At 47.2% G+C, this 18,659-nt stretch overlaps 1 protein-coding gene across 11 annotated transcripts in view; it reads left to right on the plus strand.

The window, feature by feature from the left end:
- Positions 1-18,659, plus strand: part of RTEL1 (regulator of telomere elongation helicase 1) — a 441,366-nt gene that overhangs the window by 248,092 nt on the left and 174,615 nt on the right. For all 11 annotated transcript variants that reach the window (XR_011025114.1, XR_011025113.1, XM_068262473.1 and 8 more), the window contains exons 26-28: positions 5,309-5,451; positions 5,531-5,626; positions 11,407-11,614. Coding sequence is in view for 9 of the 11 variants with exons in the window: in XM_068262473.1 (XP_068118574.1) it covers positions 5,309-5,451; positions 5,531-5,626; positions 11,407-11,614 (447 nt within the window). In the remaining 2 variants the exon portion in view is untranslated. The remainder of the gene's footprint in view (positions 1-5,308; positions 5,452-5,530; positions 5,627-11,406; positions 11,615-18,659) is intronic.

Below are 18,659 nucleotides of genomic sequence, written 5' to 3' on the forward strand. Positions count from 1 at the left end.
GGCCCTAAACCGTGAGGAGTAGTCTAGAATCCAAATGCCTCAAAATGACCTGTGAATAGGACGTTAGGCCCCTTAGCGCACCTAGGTTGCAAAAAAGTGTCACACATGTGGTATCGCCGTACTCAGAAGAAGTAGTATAATGTGTTTTGGGGTGTATTTTTATACATACCCATGCTGGGTGGGAGAAATCTCTCTGTAAATGGACAATTGTGTGTAAAAAAAATCAAATAATTGTCATTTACAGAGATATTTCTCCCACCCAGCATGGGTATGTGTAAAAATACACCCCAAAACACATTATACTACTTCTCCTGAGTACGGCGGTACCACATGTGTGGCACTTTTTTGCACCCTAAGTGCGCTAAGGGGCCCAAAGTCCAATGAGTACCTTTAGGATTTCACAGGTCATTTTGCCACATTTGGTTTCAAGACTACTCCTCACGGTTTAGGGCCCCTAAAATGCCAGGGCAGTATAGGAACCCCACAAATGACTCCATTTTAGAAAGAAGACACCCCAAGGTATTCCGTTAGGAGAATGGCGAGTTCATAGAAGATTTTATTTTTTGTCACAAGTTAGCGGAAAATGACACTTTGTGAAAAAAAACAATTACAATCAATTTCCGCTAACTTGTGACAAAAAAAAAAAATCTTCTATGAACTCACCATACATCTAACGGAATACCTTGGGGTGTCTTCTTTCTAAAATGGGGTAATTTGTGGGGTTCCTATACTGTCCTGGCATTTTAGGGGCCCTAAACCGTGAGGAGTAGTCTTGAAACGAAATTTCTCAAAATGACCTGTGAAATCCTAAAGGTACTCATTGGACTTTGGGCCCCTTAGCGCAGTTAGGGTGCAAAAAAGTGCCACACATGTGGTATCGCCGTACTCAGGAGAAGTAGTATAATGTGTTTTGGGGTGTATTTTTCCACATACCCATGCTGAGTGGGAGAAATATCTCTATAAATAGACAATTGTGTGTAAAAAAAATAAAAAAATTGTCATTTACGGAGATATTTCTCCCACCCAGCATGTGTATGTGTAAAAATACACCCCAAAACACATTATACTACTTTTCCTGAGTACGGCAATACCACATGTGTGGCACTTTTTTGCGGCCTAACTGCGCTAAGGGGCCCAAAGTCCAATGAGCATCTTTAGGCTTTACAGGGGTGCTTACAATTAGGCACCCCCCAAATGCCAGGACAGTAAACACACCCCACAAATGACCCCATTCTGGAAAGTAGACACTTCAAGGTATTCAGAGAGGAGCATAGTGAGTCCGTGGCAGATTTCATTTTTTTTTTGTCGCAAGTTAGAAGAAATGGAAACTTTTTTTTTTTTTTTTTTTTTGTCACAAACTGTCATTTTCCGCTAACTTGTGACAAAAAATAAAATCTTCTATGAACTCACCATGCCTCTCACTGAATACTTTGGGATGTCTTCTTTCCAAAATGGGGTCATTTGGGGGGTATTTGTACTATCCTGGAATTTTAGCCCCTCATGAAACATGACAGGTGCGCAGAAAAGTCAGAGATGCTTGAAAATGGGAAAATTCACTTTTGGCACCATAGTTTGTAAACGCTATAACTTTTACCCAATCCAATAAATATACACTGAATGTTTTTTTTTTTATCAAAGACATGTAGCAGAATAACTTTCGCGCTCAAATGTATAGGAAATTTTACTTTATTTGAAAAATGTCAGCACAGAAAGTTAAAAAAGTCATTTTTTTGACAAAATTCATGTCTTTTTTGATGAATATAATAAAAAGTAAAACTCGCAGCAGCAATCAAATAGCATCAAAAGAAAGCTGTATTAGTGACAAGAAAAGGAGGTAAAATTCATTTAGGTGGTAGGTTGTATGACCGAGCAATAAACCGTGAAAGCTGCAGTGGTCTGAATGGAGAAAAAGGCTCTGGTCCTTAAGGGGCGAAAAGACTGTGGTCCCGAAGTGGTTAAGTAGCGTTCCTTGTGTGCCTGCTACACATCATGCAATTTCCCTTCAAATCGACAGGTCGAAACTCGAATTTCCGACAGGTCCGATCTGATTTCCAATCGTTTTCATGATCGATTTCTTGATCTCTTCTGTACAAAATTGATCAGAAAAACAATCAGAAATCAGATCAGACCTGTCAGAAATTAGTGATGCCAGCCATCGAACCTGATGGGAAATTGCATGGTGTGTACCAGGCATTAGCATTCATTTAGTTTACAAAAGATTTTATTGAAAACCAGATTGATAGACACAGGTTGCATAAGTATCAAATATAGGTGTACATTCAGATGGTCGTACATCAACATATAAAAGGTTGTCACATTGACAAATCTCTCACTAATCGAATCTGATGAGAGAGAGATAGATCTGTCGGTTGCCCATACACGGCAGGCCGATTCCCAATCAGTTTCATGCAGAAATTGATCCGGAATCGGCCTTGTGATGCTGCATCCGCCACCTCGCAGACCCGACGCTGTCCCCTAATGTGTAATGTATATAATGTTTATAAATACAATAAATAAATAATGTGCCCCCCAGTGCGCTATACATTTTCCTCTGCTGGCTCCGGGCGCAGTCCTTCGTCCATACACGCGCCCCACGTGGTTGTCAGCATACGTGCTGAAGCGTGTGTGACGTCACACAGGCGCCCCCTTTACTCTGGGAACCACGTAGGGTGCATGGATGGGACAAAGGAGTGCACCTGGAGCCAGCGGAGGATAAACGGCGGCCACGGACAGGTAATATATAGTGCACAGGGACTGGGAGGCTCATTACACATTAAGGGGGACAGCGTTGGGGCTTTTGTCGCGTTCGTTTCGCCACCAACCACGCGATCAAACAAGTCGGCCCTATATCTTGCAGAATGTCAGACCGATTAATGCAACCAATTTTGGTCTAAAATTGGTTGCATAGTCGATTGGGCATGCACATGGCAGCCCCAATTTCCATCCGATTCCGATTATAATATTTGAATCACCTGCTGTATGGCCACCTTAAGTCAACTTGTCCGTCTCAATCAATAAATTAAGTCGTGGCTTTAATTGAGAGTGGGAAAGGGTGGAAGACTTCCAGTTATAGGCGATTACCCATTGGGTAGCCAAGATGCAAGCATTATAGACACTTGGAAGACCTGGAGGATGAGCGTAAAAAGGGCCTGAGCAGAGGTGTACATTAGCGTTCCTTTTAGTTACTCTGAAGCACTCCATGAAGTAAGGCGAAAGTGCGACATAAATGATGTCAGCTCAGCTCCAGACAGCGTTTGTAGAATATGTTAATTTCTTGAAGAAGCTTTTAGTTTGTTAATTTTTGTGTATCATTGCATACAGCCTTCATCTTTTTCATATGTATTTCAGTACATTACAAAAGAGTATTCATTTTATTTGAGCTGTAATTAGTTTAACCACTTTGGTACCAGCTGTCTCTGGCCCCTGAAGGTCCAAAGACCGCTGGTATGGAAAATGGGTCCCAACGACATCACGCTGCTACTGCCGATCGTGCTGCTCTCCTGTTGCTGAAGCTCACTCGTGATCGGCAGTAGCTGTGAATCCTCGCCGGGCGTAACATCATTAGGACCCGTTTTCCATACCAGCGGTCTCCTGTACCTGTGATCAATGGTAACCAATAAGATTGCATTGGCTCCTGACCGGCTCACGGAGCTCTGCTGTCATACCGAAAGCAGGGCAAGTGAGCTGTGGTGGCGGGAGGAGGAGACCTGGGTTCAAATCTCGGCTCTTCCTAATCAGTAAGCTAGCACCTATTCAGTAAGGAGTTCTTTGGGCAAGACTCCCTAACGCTGCTACTGTACAGCCACTAGAGCGCTACTGAGTGTGCTCTAGTGGCTACCTCGCAAGCGCTTTGAGTCCGACTGCAGAAAAGCGCTATAAAAAACAAAAAGTGATGGACGGTAGCGGTGGGTGCGCGCGGCAGGTAAATTGAAATGTACGCCCTGGCAGGGATAATTGCTCCCAAACAGGGCTAGATTTTAACTGCCACAGCCTGGAAGCGGTTGAACCAGTGCATTTGAGTGTTTACTTGACACATGTCATTATTGTCCGATTCAGGAACAATTCCACAGGGTTTTCAAACTTACTTTGCTCAGGAAATAAATACATTTTGACATGTTTTAAATTTGATTTTGATTTGAAATTTGAAATTGTGTTTTTGTTTTACAATGACCAAAAGACATTGTTTGTTTATTTATTTATTTTTTTACTGTAAAACTTGTGGTGTTCCTTATTTATATAATTGCGATTACTTTGTAGTCACTTATTAACAAACAAATATAATTTTGTTTGGATTTTTTGTCTTTTGTTTAAACTTTAAGGTTAATGAATGTTTGCAGTTTATAAATAGGCAGCCACCACAGGCTTGGCTATAAACTTAAAACCCAGATTTTACCATTCTCATTATTCACATTGGCAATGACAGGCTGGGATGGCTGAAAGGGTAGAGTGTCAGCTTCCTGGACTGGAGTTTTGTATTTTTCCCAAAAGCAGATGCCATCCTTATATAGCTTTAAAATTTCTATGCTTTGGCAGTGATGAAATGCCTTTTATGTTACAGTATTTCAAGTCAACATGGAAAATACATTGTCATATTTAAATCAAAGGAGTCGGACTCTGTAGGTCCATAATCTGAGGCCTCGGAGTCCTTAGGTTCGTAAACTGAAGAGTCGTACTCCGTAGGTCCATAAACTGAGGAGTCGTACTCCGTAGGTCCATAAACTGAGGAGTCATACTCCGTAGGTCCATAAACTGAGGAGTCGTACTCCGTAGGTCCATAAACTGAGGAGTCGGATTCCGTAGGTCCATAAACTGAGGAGTCGGACTCCGTAGGTCCATAAACTGAGGAGTCGGACTCCGTAGGTCCATAAACTGAGGAGTCGGACTCCATAGGTCCATAAACTGAGGAGTCGGACTCCGTAGGTCCATAAACTGAGGAGTCGGACTCCGTAGGCCCATAAACTGAGTAGTCAGAGTCTTTAGTTCCATTAACTGAGGAGTCGGAGTCTGTAGCTCCATAAACTGAGGAGTCAGAGTCTGTAGTTGCATAAGCTGAGGAGTCGGAGCCCGTAGGTCCATAAACTGAGGCGTCAGAGTCTATAGGTCCATAAACTGAGGAGTCGGAGTCTCTAGTTCCATAAACTGAGGAGTCGGAGTCCGCCCTGGTATTGATTCAGAGGCAGACCTATGGTAAATCAGTTGTTGATTGCTGAAGGTTAATTTGGAACATACAAGTTATCCGACTCTACATTCCTTTGTATTTCATTTGCTAATGAGTATTATGTGCATTTTTGTGCATTTTTGGTCATAGATGGCAGCCAGGAGTCTTCCTCTGACTTTTGTGCTGGGTACGGACAGAGTTATGGGGCCACCTTCCACCGCCCAACTGGTCTGCTAGACGCCCTGGATCACAATGAGAAGAAGTGTCAGGAAGATCTAAGCCCTGAGGAGAAGGTGACTGTGACTACATGGATTTGTTTTGTGTTTATGTTTCGAAACCGCTTTATACTATCTGTTTTTTTCTTTATTACAGTTTTCTCGGCTGTCCACCTTATCACTTCAGTATGATAAGAGGTTGGCTGATGAGCAGAAAGGAGGCAAGAAAAAGATAAAGATTGTTCAGAGCAAGGTATGTAAAGCCTGGCCATACACTAAGGACCGGTTTCCACTTGCCAGCATGCGTCTATGTATTCAGTCTGCGGCCTTGAAAAGAACATAATGATTTAAAGTGAACCTGAGCTGAGTAAAATTGTTTAAAATAAACGCATGATGTACTAGAAAATGAATATTTCATATTTACCTCGCTGTCAGTTCTGCTTAGAAGCTCACCATTTTCTTCCTACAAAGATTCCTTCCAGTTCTAACGAGATTTTGTCAGAACTGAAATACATCAGTAGCTGTCAGTTATGTATCAGTTGCTGTCGGTTATAACTGAAAGTACAACTGATGTGCAAGGTAATGTCTTTTTCCCACTAGCTCACATGGGCGATATTACAGTTTAACCCCCTTGCCGGTCCAATTCCCATGGCAAGGGGGCAGCTCAGCACTTTTTTTTTTTTATTTTTTATATCATGTAGCGAGCCCAGGGCTAAGCAGCGGCATCCCCCCCCACCCACTCCGATCGCCTCCGGTGATCAGAGTAAGCAGGAAATCCCGTTCAGAACGGGATTTCCTGCTGGGCTTCGATGGCGATGGGGCGGGATGACGTCACCGACTTCATGGACGTCGGGATGTCAGAGGGAATCCCGATCCACCCCTCAGCGCTGCCTGGCACTGATTGGCCAGGCTGCGCAGGGGGGTGGGGGCGGCGCGGCGGGTAGTGGCGAATCGGCGGGTAGCGGTGGCGATCGCGTACCACACGCAGCTAGCAAACTGCTAGCTGCGTGTGGGAAATTTTTTTTTTTTAAAAAACGGCCCAGCGGGGCCTGAGAAATCCTCCTGCGCAGGTTACCCCGAGCTGAGCTCGGGATAACCGGCAAGGATTTTAACAGTGGGCTGACCAGGAAGCTGTTATGGGGTAATGGCGGAGAATTCCCTTGATCACAGTGGACAAACAGGATGCAGTAGAGGAGAAAGAAACTGAGGAGCAGACTACAAGGAAGGTAAGTATGACCTGTGTATGTTTATGTTTGCTTTAAACTTACCTGGGTCTTCCTTCAGCCCCCTGTAGGCGTGGGCTGCCCCAGTGTCTTTCCGCTCCTATCCATTCTTCAGCTGTAAGCTCCGATTGTCAGGGACTTATGTGCATGTGTGGTCTTGGCTGTGTGCACGATTGGTCGCATTCCATGGCCGGGAGCATTCTGCACATGTGCAGTTAGTTAAGGCTTGTAACTGCCTAGGCACAGAACGCTTCCAGCCATTCAAGCACGACCAAGGAAGCCAGGGCGGCACATGCTCAGTATTAACCGACTGCCTAAATCGATAACTTTACTGGGGTGGAAGCTTGAGAATGAAGGAGAGTGAACAGACACCAAGGGAACCCACGGCCTACGGGGGGCTGGAGGAAACCCCAGGTAAGTATAAGTCCTTATGCTCTTTTACTCTCAGGTTCTCTTTAATAAAATATAATGATTGTATCTATCCTCCTATGCCTTTTTTTTTTTTTTTAGAATCCCACATTTTTATTTTCTGTTTAAAAGCTAAAAAAAAAAAAAGTAGGTAAAGTTGTATTATCTTAGCTGAATGACACAGTCTTTTAGTGTCAGAGAGCCACAATCTTTTTTTTTTTCTTTTTTTCTTTTTTCTTATATTATCCATTTTCTGTTCTCAGAAGCTGTTCTCTACTGGCCAAAAGTTTTATGGCTGTAATTAACCACTTAAAGAGGAACTGTAACATGAAAAGATCCCCTGGGGGGTACTCACCTCGGGTGGGGGAAGCCTCCGGATCCTAATGAGGCTTCCCACGCCGTCCTCCATCCGTCAGGGGTCTCGCTGCAGCCCTCCGTGGAGTCCGGGCAGCGGTGACGTCAATATTTACCTTCCTGGCTCCTGCGCAGGCGCTCTGACGGCTGTCGGCTCCGAACTATACGGAAATACCCGATCGCCGTCGGGTCCGCTCTACTGCGCAGGCGCAAGTTTCCTGCGCCTGCGCAGTAGAGCGGACCCGAATGAGATCGGGTATTTCCGTGTAGTTCGGAATGGAAAGCCGCCACAGCGCCCCCGCTGGAGCCAGCAAAGGTAAATATTGAAATGACAGTCGGCACAGTCGCCGGCTATTCGGAGGGCTGCGGCGAGACCCCCGTGGGACAGAGGACGGTGTGGGAAGCCTCATTAGGATCCGGAGGCTTCCCCCACCCAAGGTGAGTACCCCCCAGGGGATCTTTTGAATGTTACAGAGTCTCTTTAAGGTTCCTGGACGGGAGTCTCACGTCCAAACTAGCTACTCTTAAAGTTCCCGGAGAGAAACTCACGTCCAGCACTAAAAGCCGCCACCACAATCGTATGTGTGTACGCGCGCCCCTGCTGCTCATGCACTCATCCGATAGTGAATTCGTGTCAGCTACCAGCAATCATGCACACACAAAAAAACCAAAACTTTTTTTCTATGTGTAAACCCCTACCAGACTGACTAACCTCTTGTGTCATTTATACTTGGCCTTAAAGAGACTCTGAAGTCTCCTAAAATTGCACTTTAACAGTTGTCTTCAGCATTTTAACACAAGCTAAAATGCCGCATCCCCGCAGCAGATCGTTAAATTTAAACCCCCCCAAATACTGGGGCAAAAATCCACGACTTTCAAAGTCATGGATTTACTGCCCGGGGAGGCAGAGCTTTAAGCTGCAGCTCTGCCTCTACTTGCATCAATCCACGTGTATCTCCGCCTCTCCCCCGCCCCTCTCAGTGAAAGAAGACTGAGAGGGGCGGCGATTAGCGGGGATTGACGCAAGTAAAGGCAGAGCTGCAGCGGTAAACTCTGCTTCTATAAGGAAGCGTTCCCCATATTTAGCCCAGGGGATTTGGGGGGTTTAAAGGGGAACTGAAGAGAGAGGTATATGGAGGCTGTCATGTTTATTTCCTTTTAGACAATACCAGTTGCCTGGCAGCCCTGCTGATCCTCTGCCTCTAATACTATTAGCCATAGCCCCTGAACAAGCATGCAGCAGATCAGGTGTTTCAGTGGTTCAGACCTATAAGTCTGATCTGACAAGACTAGCTGCATGCTTGTTTCTGGTTTTAATCAGATACTACTGCAGAGAAATAGACCAGCAGGGCTGCCAGGCAACTGGTATTGATTAAAAGGAAATAAACATGACAGCCTCCATATACCTCTCTCTTCAGTTCCCCTTTAAATGTAGCGATCTGCCGCGGAGATGCGATGTTTTAGCTTGTGTTATAATGCTGAAGACAACAGTTAAATAAAAAGTGCAATTTTAGGAGACTTAAGAGTCTCTTTAAAGGGAATCTGAAGTAAAAATAAACTTGTGAGGTAATACATTGTAATGTGTAGTACAGCCAAGTAATAGAACATTAGTAGCACAGAATCCAGTCTCGCATTGTTTCCAGTACAGGAAGAGTTAAAAAAAAACATCACTTGTTCTCTTGCAAAAAAATTTCTTTGAGCTTTCTGACCAGTTTAGTCGGCTACAGTGCTGTTTTTTGAGGCACTTGTACTTCAAAGAAACAGTGACAGTCAGCTTCAGATATGATTTTTACTGCAGGGAAGTTTAAAGGGTCATTAGCCCTGCTCTGTTTCATAGTTTAAAATACAGTGTAGATTGCAAATATGAAAAAAAGCGATATACAAGAAAATAAAAACAAGAGACTCTTTTCTTTATTACTAATGCTTCATTAATTATCCAGACTACACATACAATTCATTATATCATTAGTTGTTTTTTTTAGTTTTGTTTTAGCATCACTTTAATATTCATGGACACCTGTAATGGCTGCCTCCTATAGCAATCGGATGCAATCACTAAGGCGACAGCTCGGGGACCCAACGCTATATAGATCATCAAAATGTTTTTGCGTAACAATGCATCTATACAGCACGGGGGTTCCCAAACTGTGCGCCCTAGCGATCGCATGCGATCCCTACAGACACACAGGCTGGCGATAATGGTGCGCTACATGCCCGTCTAGTGATGAAATATGGCATACATGGTATCGTTTTAACCAGAACGAGCCAAGATATATATTTTGAGGTGTTTTACAACTGTGGCTCTTGTCATGTAAAAATTAGGAAGGGGAAAACATGAAAAAATGCGTAATGTTTGCCTTTATGCCTAAGTTTCCTCAATATAGGGCCTGCAAAATGAAAAAATACTTGGAAAAAAATATTACTCAAAGAAAGCCTAGTTTGTCCTTAAAACAAAACAAAACATTATACACTATATTATACAGTAGAAGTAAAGATGTGAGGCTGGCACACAAGCAAAAAACTGGTTACAGTTTTGGCATATCAGCTGTGTCACTATCGATACAGCAATAACGTTTTAATACCTATGCCATCAAAGTGATACATAGTGTGTAATGGATTGTTGAGAGAAAAGTGGATCGGGCACCGATTGCAGTAATCCAGTAATGACTTTAATTCAAAAGGTACAAGTAATACATAGGAGTGAAAAAGGCTGGCCTAACAGCCGTTTCGCAGGTTCCCCTGCTTCTTCAGGATGAAGAAGCAGGGGAACCTGCGAAACGGCTGTTAGACCGTCCTTTTTACTCCTATGTATTACTTGTACCTTTTGGATTAAAGTCATTACTGGATTACTGCAATTGGTGCCTGATCCACTTTTCTCTCAACAATCCATTACACACTATGTATCACTTTGATGGCATGGGTATTAAAACGTTCTTGCTGTATCGATGGTGACACAGCTGATATGCCAAAACTGTCAGGAACCTTAAAGAAAATCTGTACTGAAAAAAAGTTCCCCTGGGGGGTACTCAGCTTAGTAGGGGGAAGCCTCCGAATCTTATCGAGGCTTCCCCCGTCCTCCTGTGTCCCACGGCGGTCTCGTTGCAGCCCCCGGAACGCACAGGCGACAAATCCGACAGCCTGTGCAATATTTACCTTTTTGGGCTCCAGCCGGGGCGCTGTTGCGGCTCTTCCGACGGAGATAGGCGAAAATAGCCGATCTCCGTCCGGTCCGCTCTACTGCGCAGGCACCGGAGACTTGCGCCTACGCAGTAGAGCGGCCCGACGGAGATCGGCTATTTTCGCCTATCTCCGTGGGAAGAGCGGACACTGCACCTGCGCTAGAGCCAAAAGGTAAATATTTACATCGCTGCGGCTCCCGGGAGGACTTTCTCCACCGCCGTAGGACCGAGGAGGACGGGGGCAGCCACAATAGAATCCGGAGGCTTCCCCCACCCGAGGTGAGTACCCCCAGGGGAGTTTTTTTCATTACAGATTTTCTGTAAAAGGTAAGAACCCCGGTACCTGAAGTGGTTAATCAGTGAGGGCTACTATAGGGAAGAGAGACTGTCGTTTGCATACCTGAAAATTTAAAGTTAACCTGAGAAGGGCAAAGTTAAAGATTTTATACTTACCCTGGGCTTCCTCTAGCCCATTAAGCACCAATGCCTCCCTCGCTGTCCTCCCGAGTGCATCAGTTCACATGGCATCAGTCCCGGTAATCTGGCTCAGTCCCGCCAATCGGTCTCTTCTGCACATGCGCTGCCCCTCCACGCATTCACAGAAAAGCCTGACTGAGCCAGATTACTGGAACCGATAGCCGGAGGACGGCGAGGGACGCATCGCTGCTTATGGGGCTGAAGGAAGCCTCAGGTGAGTATAAAATCTTGAACTTTGCCCTTCTCAGGTACAGTTTCAGTTTAAAATTATAAAAAATGAACACAGCCTAAGAATAGGCCATTCAGGAAAGCTGCAACTTCTGGTCAACCTAGTCCTCCATGCTCATGTTTGGATGCACCACAGCTTTCCTGCTTTTTCATCATATCCTCAGGCCCCAGAGGACAGCGCCCCCACCAGCAAGAAGGTGAACAGCGCATCCATCTTTCTGACGACCGCCAAGCAGTGTCTGAGTCAGGAGAACTACGATTTATTCACGGCGGCCCTATCGGGCTACAAGAAGGACGATGACCTGCAGTCACTCATTCTGAAGCTGCAAAACCTCTTATGTCACAATTCTCACACAAAAATACTAATGAAAGGTGAGAAACTAGAATGGCTGTTGTGTGCTGCTCTGAATGAGAATTGCCTATCATTGTCCAACCCAGGGCCAGTGCTTGTGCCACCCCGCATGCGCAGTAGAAGCCTGTGCGGCCACATTTCCCGATAAAACTCTGTGTTCAAGATGAAAATCTGCAGCTCAGAGCAGTAATCCCATGCCTGAGTGAGTTATATGCTGGAGCTGCTGCAGATCTCTCTGGGGTATTTTTTTTTCTTGTTTTGGGGGTCTAAAAACTTGTGAAAACATTGTACGGCCTTAGGTGTAGGTGGTGCAGAAGCGTAGGTATTTGGGGGAAATCATATTTAAGATTCCACTAAGCATGAGTGATGCTCAGTTAGGAAGGCAGCTTCCGGGGCGGCACTGTCTGTCATTACACTGGCAGCAACAATAATGTATCAATAGCTAGGAAACTATGATGTCACACATAGCTCTCCTTTAAAAAGTTTGCTCTAATGTTCCTTCCTATCACCCTCCCATTTCATCCTCTTAAAGAAAACCTGTATTGAGGAAAAACCTCCCCTGGGGGGTACTCACCTGGGGTGGGGGAAGCCTCCGGATCCTATTGAGGCTTCTCCCATCCTCCTCTGTCCCACGGCGGTGGAGATAAAGCTCCCCGAACAGCAGGGATGTAAATATTTACCTTCCTGGCTCCAGCGCAGGCGCAGTATCGGCTCTCCGCTCGGAGATAGGCGGAAATAGCCAAGCGCTGCCGGGCCGCTCTACTGCGCAGGCACAAGTCTCTTGCGCCTGTGCAGTAAAGCGGACCTGACGGAGATCGGCTATTTTCGCCTATCTCTGTTCGGAAAGCCGGAACAGCGCCCCCGCTGGAGCCAGGAAGGTAAATTTATCAGCGCATGTCAGGCTTGTCGAGGGAGGATTCCGGGACACTTCGGGGGAGCCAGCGCTGGACTGCCTGCAGCTACAGGGGAGGGGGAAGCTTCATTGGGACCCTGAGGCTTACCCCTCCCGAGGTGAGTGCCCCCCCAGGGGAACTTTTTTTTTGATACAGGTTCTCTTTAACCACTTAAGGACTGCAGTCCTAAAACCCCTTAAGGACCAGACACTTTTTTTCCATTCAGACCACTGCAGCTTTAATGGTTTATTGCTCGGTTGTGCAACCTACCACCTAAATGAATTTTACCTCCTTTTCTTGTCCCTAATACAGCTTCCTTTTGGTGCTATTTGATTGCTGCTGTGATTTTCAGTTGTTATTATATTCATCAAAAAAGACATAAATTTTGCCAAAAAAATGATTTTTTTTTTTAACTTTCTGTGCTGACATTTTAAAATAAAGTAAAATTTCTATATACATTTTTTTTCAAATTTATTGTGCTACATGGCTTTGATTAAAAAAAATCCAATAAGTGTATACCGTATATACTCGCAAGCAAGCCGAATTTTGGACCCACAAAAAGTGGGTCAAAAGTTGGGGGGTCGGCTTGCTTGCGAGTGATGTGCCTGAGGGTCGTCCCCACCCGCTCCGCCCGCCCTCTCCCACCCGCTCCCCCCGCGGCCGCTGCTATTACCTTAGCTCCGCGGCTTCTTATTCCCCTGTCCTGCTCTTAATTAAACAGCAGCTCGCCCCACGGTGGCTGCTGCGTGATGACGGAGGAAGTCGCAGAGAGCGGCTTCCTGGTTACTATGGGAACCTCTCTCTGCACTTCCTCCGTCATCACGCGCAGCCACCGTGGGGCGAGCTGCTGTTTAAGCGGGGGGACGCTAAACTCGCTATCCTGGGCACTTTACAAGCTATACTGGGCATGATACTAGCTATCCTGGGCACTATCCTGGGCACGATACTAGCTATCCTGGGCACGATACTAGCTAACCTGGGCACTATACTAGCTATCCTGGGCACTATACTAGCTATACTGGGACTATCCTGGGCACTATACTAGCTATCCTGGGCACTATCCTGGGCACGATACTAGCTATCCTGGGCACTATACTAGCTATACTGGGCACTATCCTGGGCACGATACTAGCTATCCTGGGCACTATACTAGCTATCCTGGACACTATCCTGGGCACTATACTAGCTATACTGGGCACTATACTAGCTATACTGGGCACTATACTAGCTATACTGGGCACTATACTAGCTATCCTGGGCACGATACTGGCTATCCTGGGCACTATACTAGCTATCCTGGGCACTATCCTGGGCAAACAGTGTTCGCCACTGTTCGGGTTCGCCCGGATTTTGGTCTGTTCGAGTTCGGTTCGGGCTCCGCCGGACACCTCGTGGTGTTCGACCATGCGTTCGGCCATGCGGTCGAACGTATGTTCGGCCTGACAGCGCATGGCCGAACGTTCCCCGAACGTTCGGCTCGCGCTGTGATTGGCTTAGCGGGTCACGTGGTTCGGGCTCGAACACGCGGCTCGCACTGCGATTGGCCGAGCGGGTCACGTGGTTCGGGTAAATAAATACCCGATCCGCGTCATTTCTCCGGCACTTGAAGTTGGGTTTAGCTTTGGGTAGGCAGGCAGGTTAGACTCTCTCACCAGCTAGGCTAGCCAGGGCCCCCCCAGCCTCCTAGTCATACTACTGTAGTGCCAGTCAGCGTGCTTGTACTGCTGGGATCAGTAGTACTTCCGCCACCAGTAAATAGCATTGTCTTTTTGCCACTGTACTGCCAGTCAGCGTGTACTTCTGGGATCAGTAGTACTTCCGCCACCAGTATATAGCATTGTCTATTGCCACTGTACTGCCAGTCAGCGTGTACTGCTGGGATCAGTAGTACTTCCGTCCGTCACCAGTGTATAACATACTATATAGCATTGTCTTATTGCCACTGTACTGCCACAGTCCGCGTGTACTGCTGGGATCAGTAGTACTTCTGTCCGTCACCAGTATATAGCATACTATATAGCATTGTCTTATTGCCACTGTACTGCCACAGTCAGCGTGTACTGCTGGGATCAGTAGTACTTCCGTCCGTCACCAGTATATAGCATACTATATAGCATTGTCTTATTGCCACTGTATTGCCACAGTCAGCGTGTACTGCTGGGATCAGTAGTACTTCCGTCCGTCACCACTATATAGCATACTATATAGCATTGTCTTATTGCCACTGTACTGCCCCAGTCAGCGTGTACTGCGGGGATCAGTAGTACTTCCGTCCGTCACCAGTGTATAGCATACTATATAGCATTGTCTTATTGCCACTGTACTGCCACAGTCAGCGTGTACTGCTGGGATCAGTAGTACTTCCGTCCGTCACCAGTATATAGCATACTATATAGCATTGTCTTATTGCCACTGTATTGCCACAGTCAGCGTGTACTGCTGGGATCAGTAGTACTTCCGTCCGTCACCAGTATATACTATATAGCATTGTCTTATTGCCACTGTACTGCCACAGTCAGCGTGTACTGCTGGGATCAGTAGTACTTCCGTCCGTCACCAGTGTATAACATACTATATAGCATTGTCTTATTGCCACTGTACTGCCAGTCAGTGTGCGTGTACTGCTGGGATCAGTACAACCATAATGAAGAAATCCAGTGAAAGAGGGAGGGGCAAGGGAAGAGGTGTTTCCCCTGACGGTTCACGTAGAGGCTGCAGTGGAGCACCTAAGAAAACCCACTCAATACCACCCATGTGTGCCAGACAAACAACCGTCACTAATCCACAAGAGCAGGACCGGATAATGAATTGGTTGACCTCTCAAGCGTCCAGCAGCGGGTTAAGCAGCAGCAGCACCAGCACATCCTTGTCTCGCACGAGGTCCTCTGCCAGTTACAAGGAGCCAGTGGGCACAAAGGTGACACAACCAGCAGCTACACCATGCACAAAATGGCCAAATAACCAATCCGAACAATTATTTCCGGACACAATGGGCTCTTCGGAGGAGCTATTCCCACTCCTACCCCCACAAACAATGGAACAGCCAGAAATGTTGTGCCCGGATTCACAACCATTGTGCGAGGAAACTGCACCACTCATTGAAATGCAAGGCGAGGACGAAGACACCCAAATCCCTGAGCAATGTGCGCAGGAATTGGAATTGCAGGAGGTCCACCAAGAACATCTTGAAGACATGGGAGTGAGGTGCGCAGAGGGTGTTCTGGGGAGCTCTAGTCCACTGCACACAGACACAGTCACAGATGAGGAGATGGAAGAGGTTTTGGACGATGTGGACACAGACCCGGATTATCGAGTAGAACCTCGCCGTCGGGATAGCAGCAGTACAGATGAGTCTGCTGCAGAACCCACTGCTGCAAGAGTTCGCCGTGTGCCACAAAGTAGGCGGGGTATTTCGGACACAACAGGCGTAGCCATAGAAGTAAGACGCCAAAGAGGCACGAAGCAAACTCGCCAGCAAAGCAGGAGCTCAAAAGTCTGGGCTTTCTTTGAAGACTGCAGGGTGGATGTTACCATGGTGATTTGCAAGGTGTGCAGGACCCGACTGAGCAGGGGGAAAAATGTCAACAACCTCTCCACCACCAGCATGCGCCGCCACATTGTAGCCAAACATAGCACTCTGTGGTCAAACACGCAAGGCCAGGGTAGCGGCTCGCTTCCAGCCCCCAGCAACACTGCCTCCGTTGTCACCAGACCCTCCTCAGCAGCAGCCCAGCCATTACATGGTGCACAAACATCCGTAGTAGACGACCATGTCAGTTTCCGCAACAGTCCTCTTGACGTTTCCCAGTCTTCAACGACCACGACAACAACAACCAACTGTCCTTCAGTGTGCGATCCTACGGTTCAGTTGTCTGTCCCGGAGATGTTTTAGCGCAAGAGAAAATTGCCAGCAAATGACCCCCGGGCCGTAGCTCTAACAGCCAGCATAGCCAAGTTTGTGGCCTGCGAAATGCTGCCATATCGCGTGGTGGAGACAAACAGCTTCAAGCGCATGATGGCGCTTGCCATCCCACGTTACGTGGTTCCCAGCCGATACTATTTTGCGCGGTCTGCAGTGCCAGCGTTACATGAGCATGTGGTTAGCAAAATAACCAGAAGATTGAAAAATGCCATTGCCTGCAAGGTTCACCTCACCACAGACACCTGGACGAGTGCCTTTGGCCAGGGTCAATACATCTCCCTGACGGTGCACTGGGTGAACCTTGTGGAGCCTGGCAGTGACTCCTCCTCACCGGCTGCGGCGCGGGTGTTGCCCACGCCGCAAACTGCTGGACCGGCGTCCCTCAGAGGCACCAATCTCGACTCTGACTCCTTCTCCTCCAACGCCTCTCAAAGCTGTACCTCATCCGGCATCGGTAACCCAGCAATAGGGTCGTCGTGGAAGCAGTGCAGCACAGCTGTTGCCATGCGTCAGCAAGCCTTACTGAAGCTGATCTGCCTTGGAGATAAGCAGCACACAGGTGAAGAAATTTGGAAGGGAATCAAGGAACAGACCGATTTGTGGCTGGCACCGCTGGACCTGAAACCAGGCATGGTTGTGTGTGACAATGGGAGCAATCTCATTCGCGCTTTAAAGTTGGCTAAGCTGAGACACATCCCTTGCCTGGCACACGTTATGAACCTAGTTGTTCAACGGTTCCTGAGGACATACCCAGGCGTGGCAGATCTTCTGCTGAAGGTGTGACGAGTGGCCAAATATTTCCGAAAGTCCAGTACCGCTTCATAGGGACTCACCAAGATGCAGGAGCGGTTCAATCTACCGAACCATCGCTTGGTGTGTGAAGTACCCACGCGCTGGAATTCGACGATGCACATGCTAGCACGCTTTTGCGAGCAGAAGAGTGCAGTGGTCCAGTACATGACGGCGCAGTACCGAGGCGCATCCGGGCAGCTACCAAGCTTCTGTGGATCTGATTGGGCCACCATGTTGGACCTCTGCCAAGTCCTCCAAAATTTTGAGCAATCCACGTTGCTTGTGAGCGGTGACAACTCTTCAGCATTACGATACCACTGCTGTGTTTACTGAAGAGATCAATGTTGCAGATCAAGGAAGCCGCAGTCAGGATGCAAGTGGGGGAATCTCAAGAGGACAACGATCAGCGTGATGATGATACCAACATCAGACAATCTGCCTCAGGAAATGCTGGTCCTCCCAGCTATGCTGAAGAAGAGGACGAGGAACAGCTGGAGTTGGAGCAGGACTTGGATGCCCCCACTGCCGAGGGACAGAGCAGTGCACGTTGGACTTCCACGATTTAGCGGGAATGGACAGCAGAAGAAGACGAGGAAGAAGGTGGGCGACGGCGTGATGCTGGTGATGATGATGAGGGTGCATCAAGCTCAGAAGAACATGATGAGGATTCTGTTAGGACTGTGGCAGACATGGCTCAATTCATGCTAGACTGCATTGAATGCGACCCGCGCGTTGTTCGAATTCTGGACGACGTGGATTACTGGGTTTATACCCTTCTGGATCCACGGTACAAAGACAATGTTCCAAAACTCATTGGAGAAAGTGTCAGACAGGTCAAAATTGAAGAATACCAGCAGGCCCTTGTGGAGACATTAGAGAGGAGATTGACATCCTCCTCCTCCTCTAGCCAGTTCCACGCCGACAGACTGACTTCCGCAAACCCAGGACGAGGAGGGGAACAAAGAACGCAAGCTGCAGCTAGTGCCCACAAGGGAATGGTATCGGCAGTGTCCTTGGAGTGGCAAAATTTTCTGACACCCATGCAGCAGCCCAGTTCCACCTCCAACACCGATCGCCTGCAGAAGATGGTCAAGGACTACATGTCAGATGGCGTAGCCGTGTTGAACAATCCATCTGCACCCTTCAATTATTGGGTCTCTAAGCTACACATCTGGCACGAACTGGCAATGTACGCAATAAAGGTGCTGGCTTGTCCTGCAGCCAGCGTTATGTCCGAACGCTGTTTCAGTGCTGCCGGAGGCATCATTACAGATCGGCGTATCCGCCTCTCCACAGCAAATGCAGACCGGCTGACACAAATTAAAATGAATCAGTCGTGGATTGGAAACTACTTCGCAACACTCCCCGAGTCCGACCCCGACCAAGGACCATGAACATCTGTGATGGCTTAGCGTTGCCACTTTCCGTAATAACCCATTTTTATTTATTAATCACTGC

This window comes from Hyperolius riggenbachi, chromosome 12, assembly GCF_040937935.1.
Source record: "Hyperolius riggenbachi isolate aHypRig1 chromosome 12, aHypRig1.pri, whole genome shotgun sequence".
NCBI lineage: Eukaryota > Metazoa > Chordata > Amphibia > Anura > Hyperoliidae > Hyperolius > Hyperolius riggenbachi.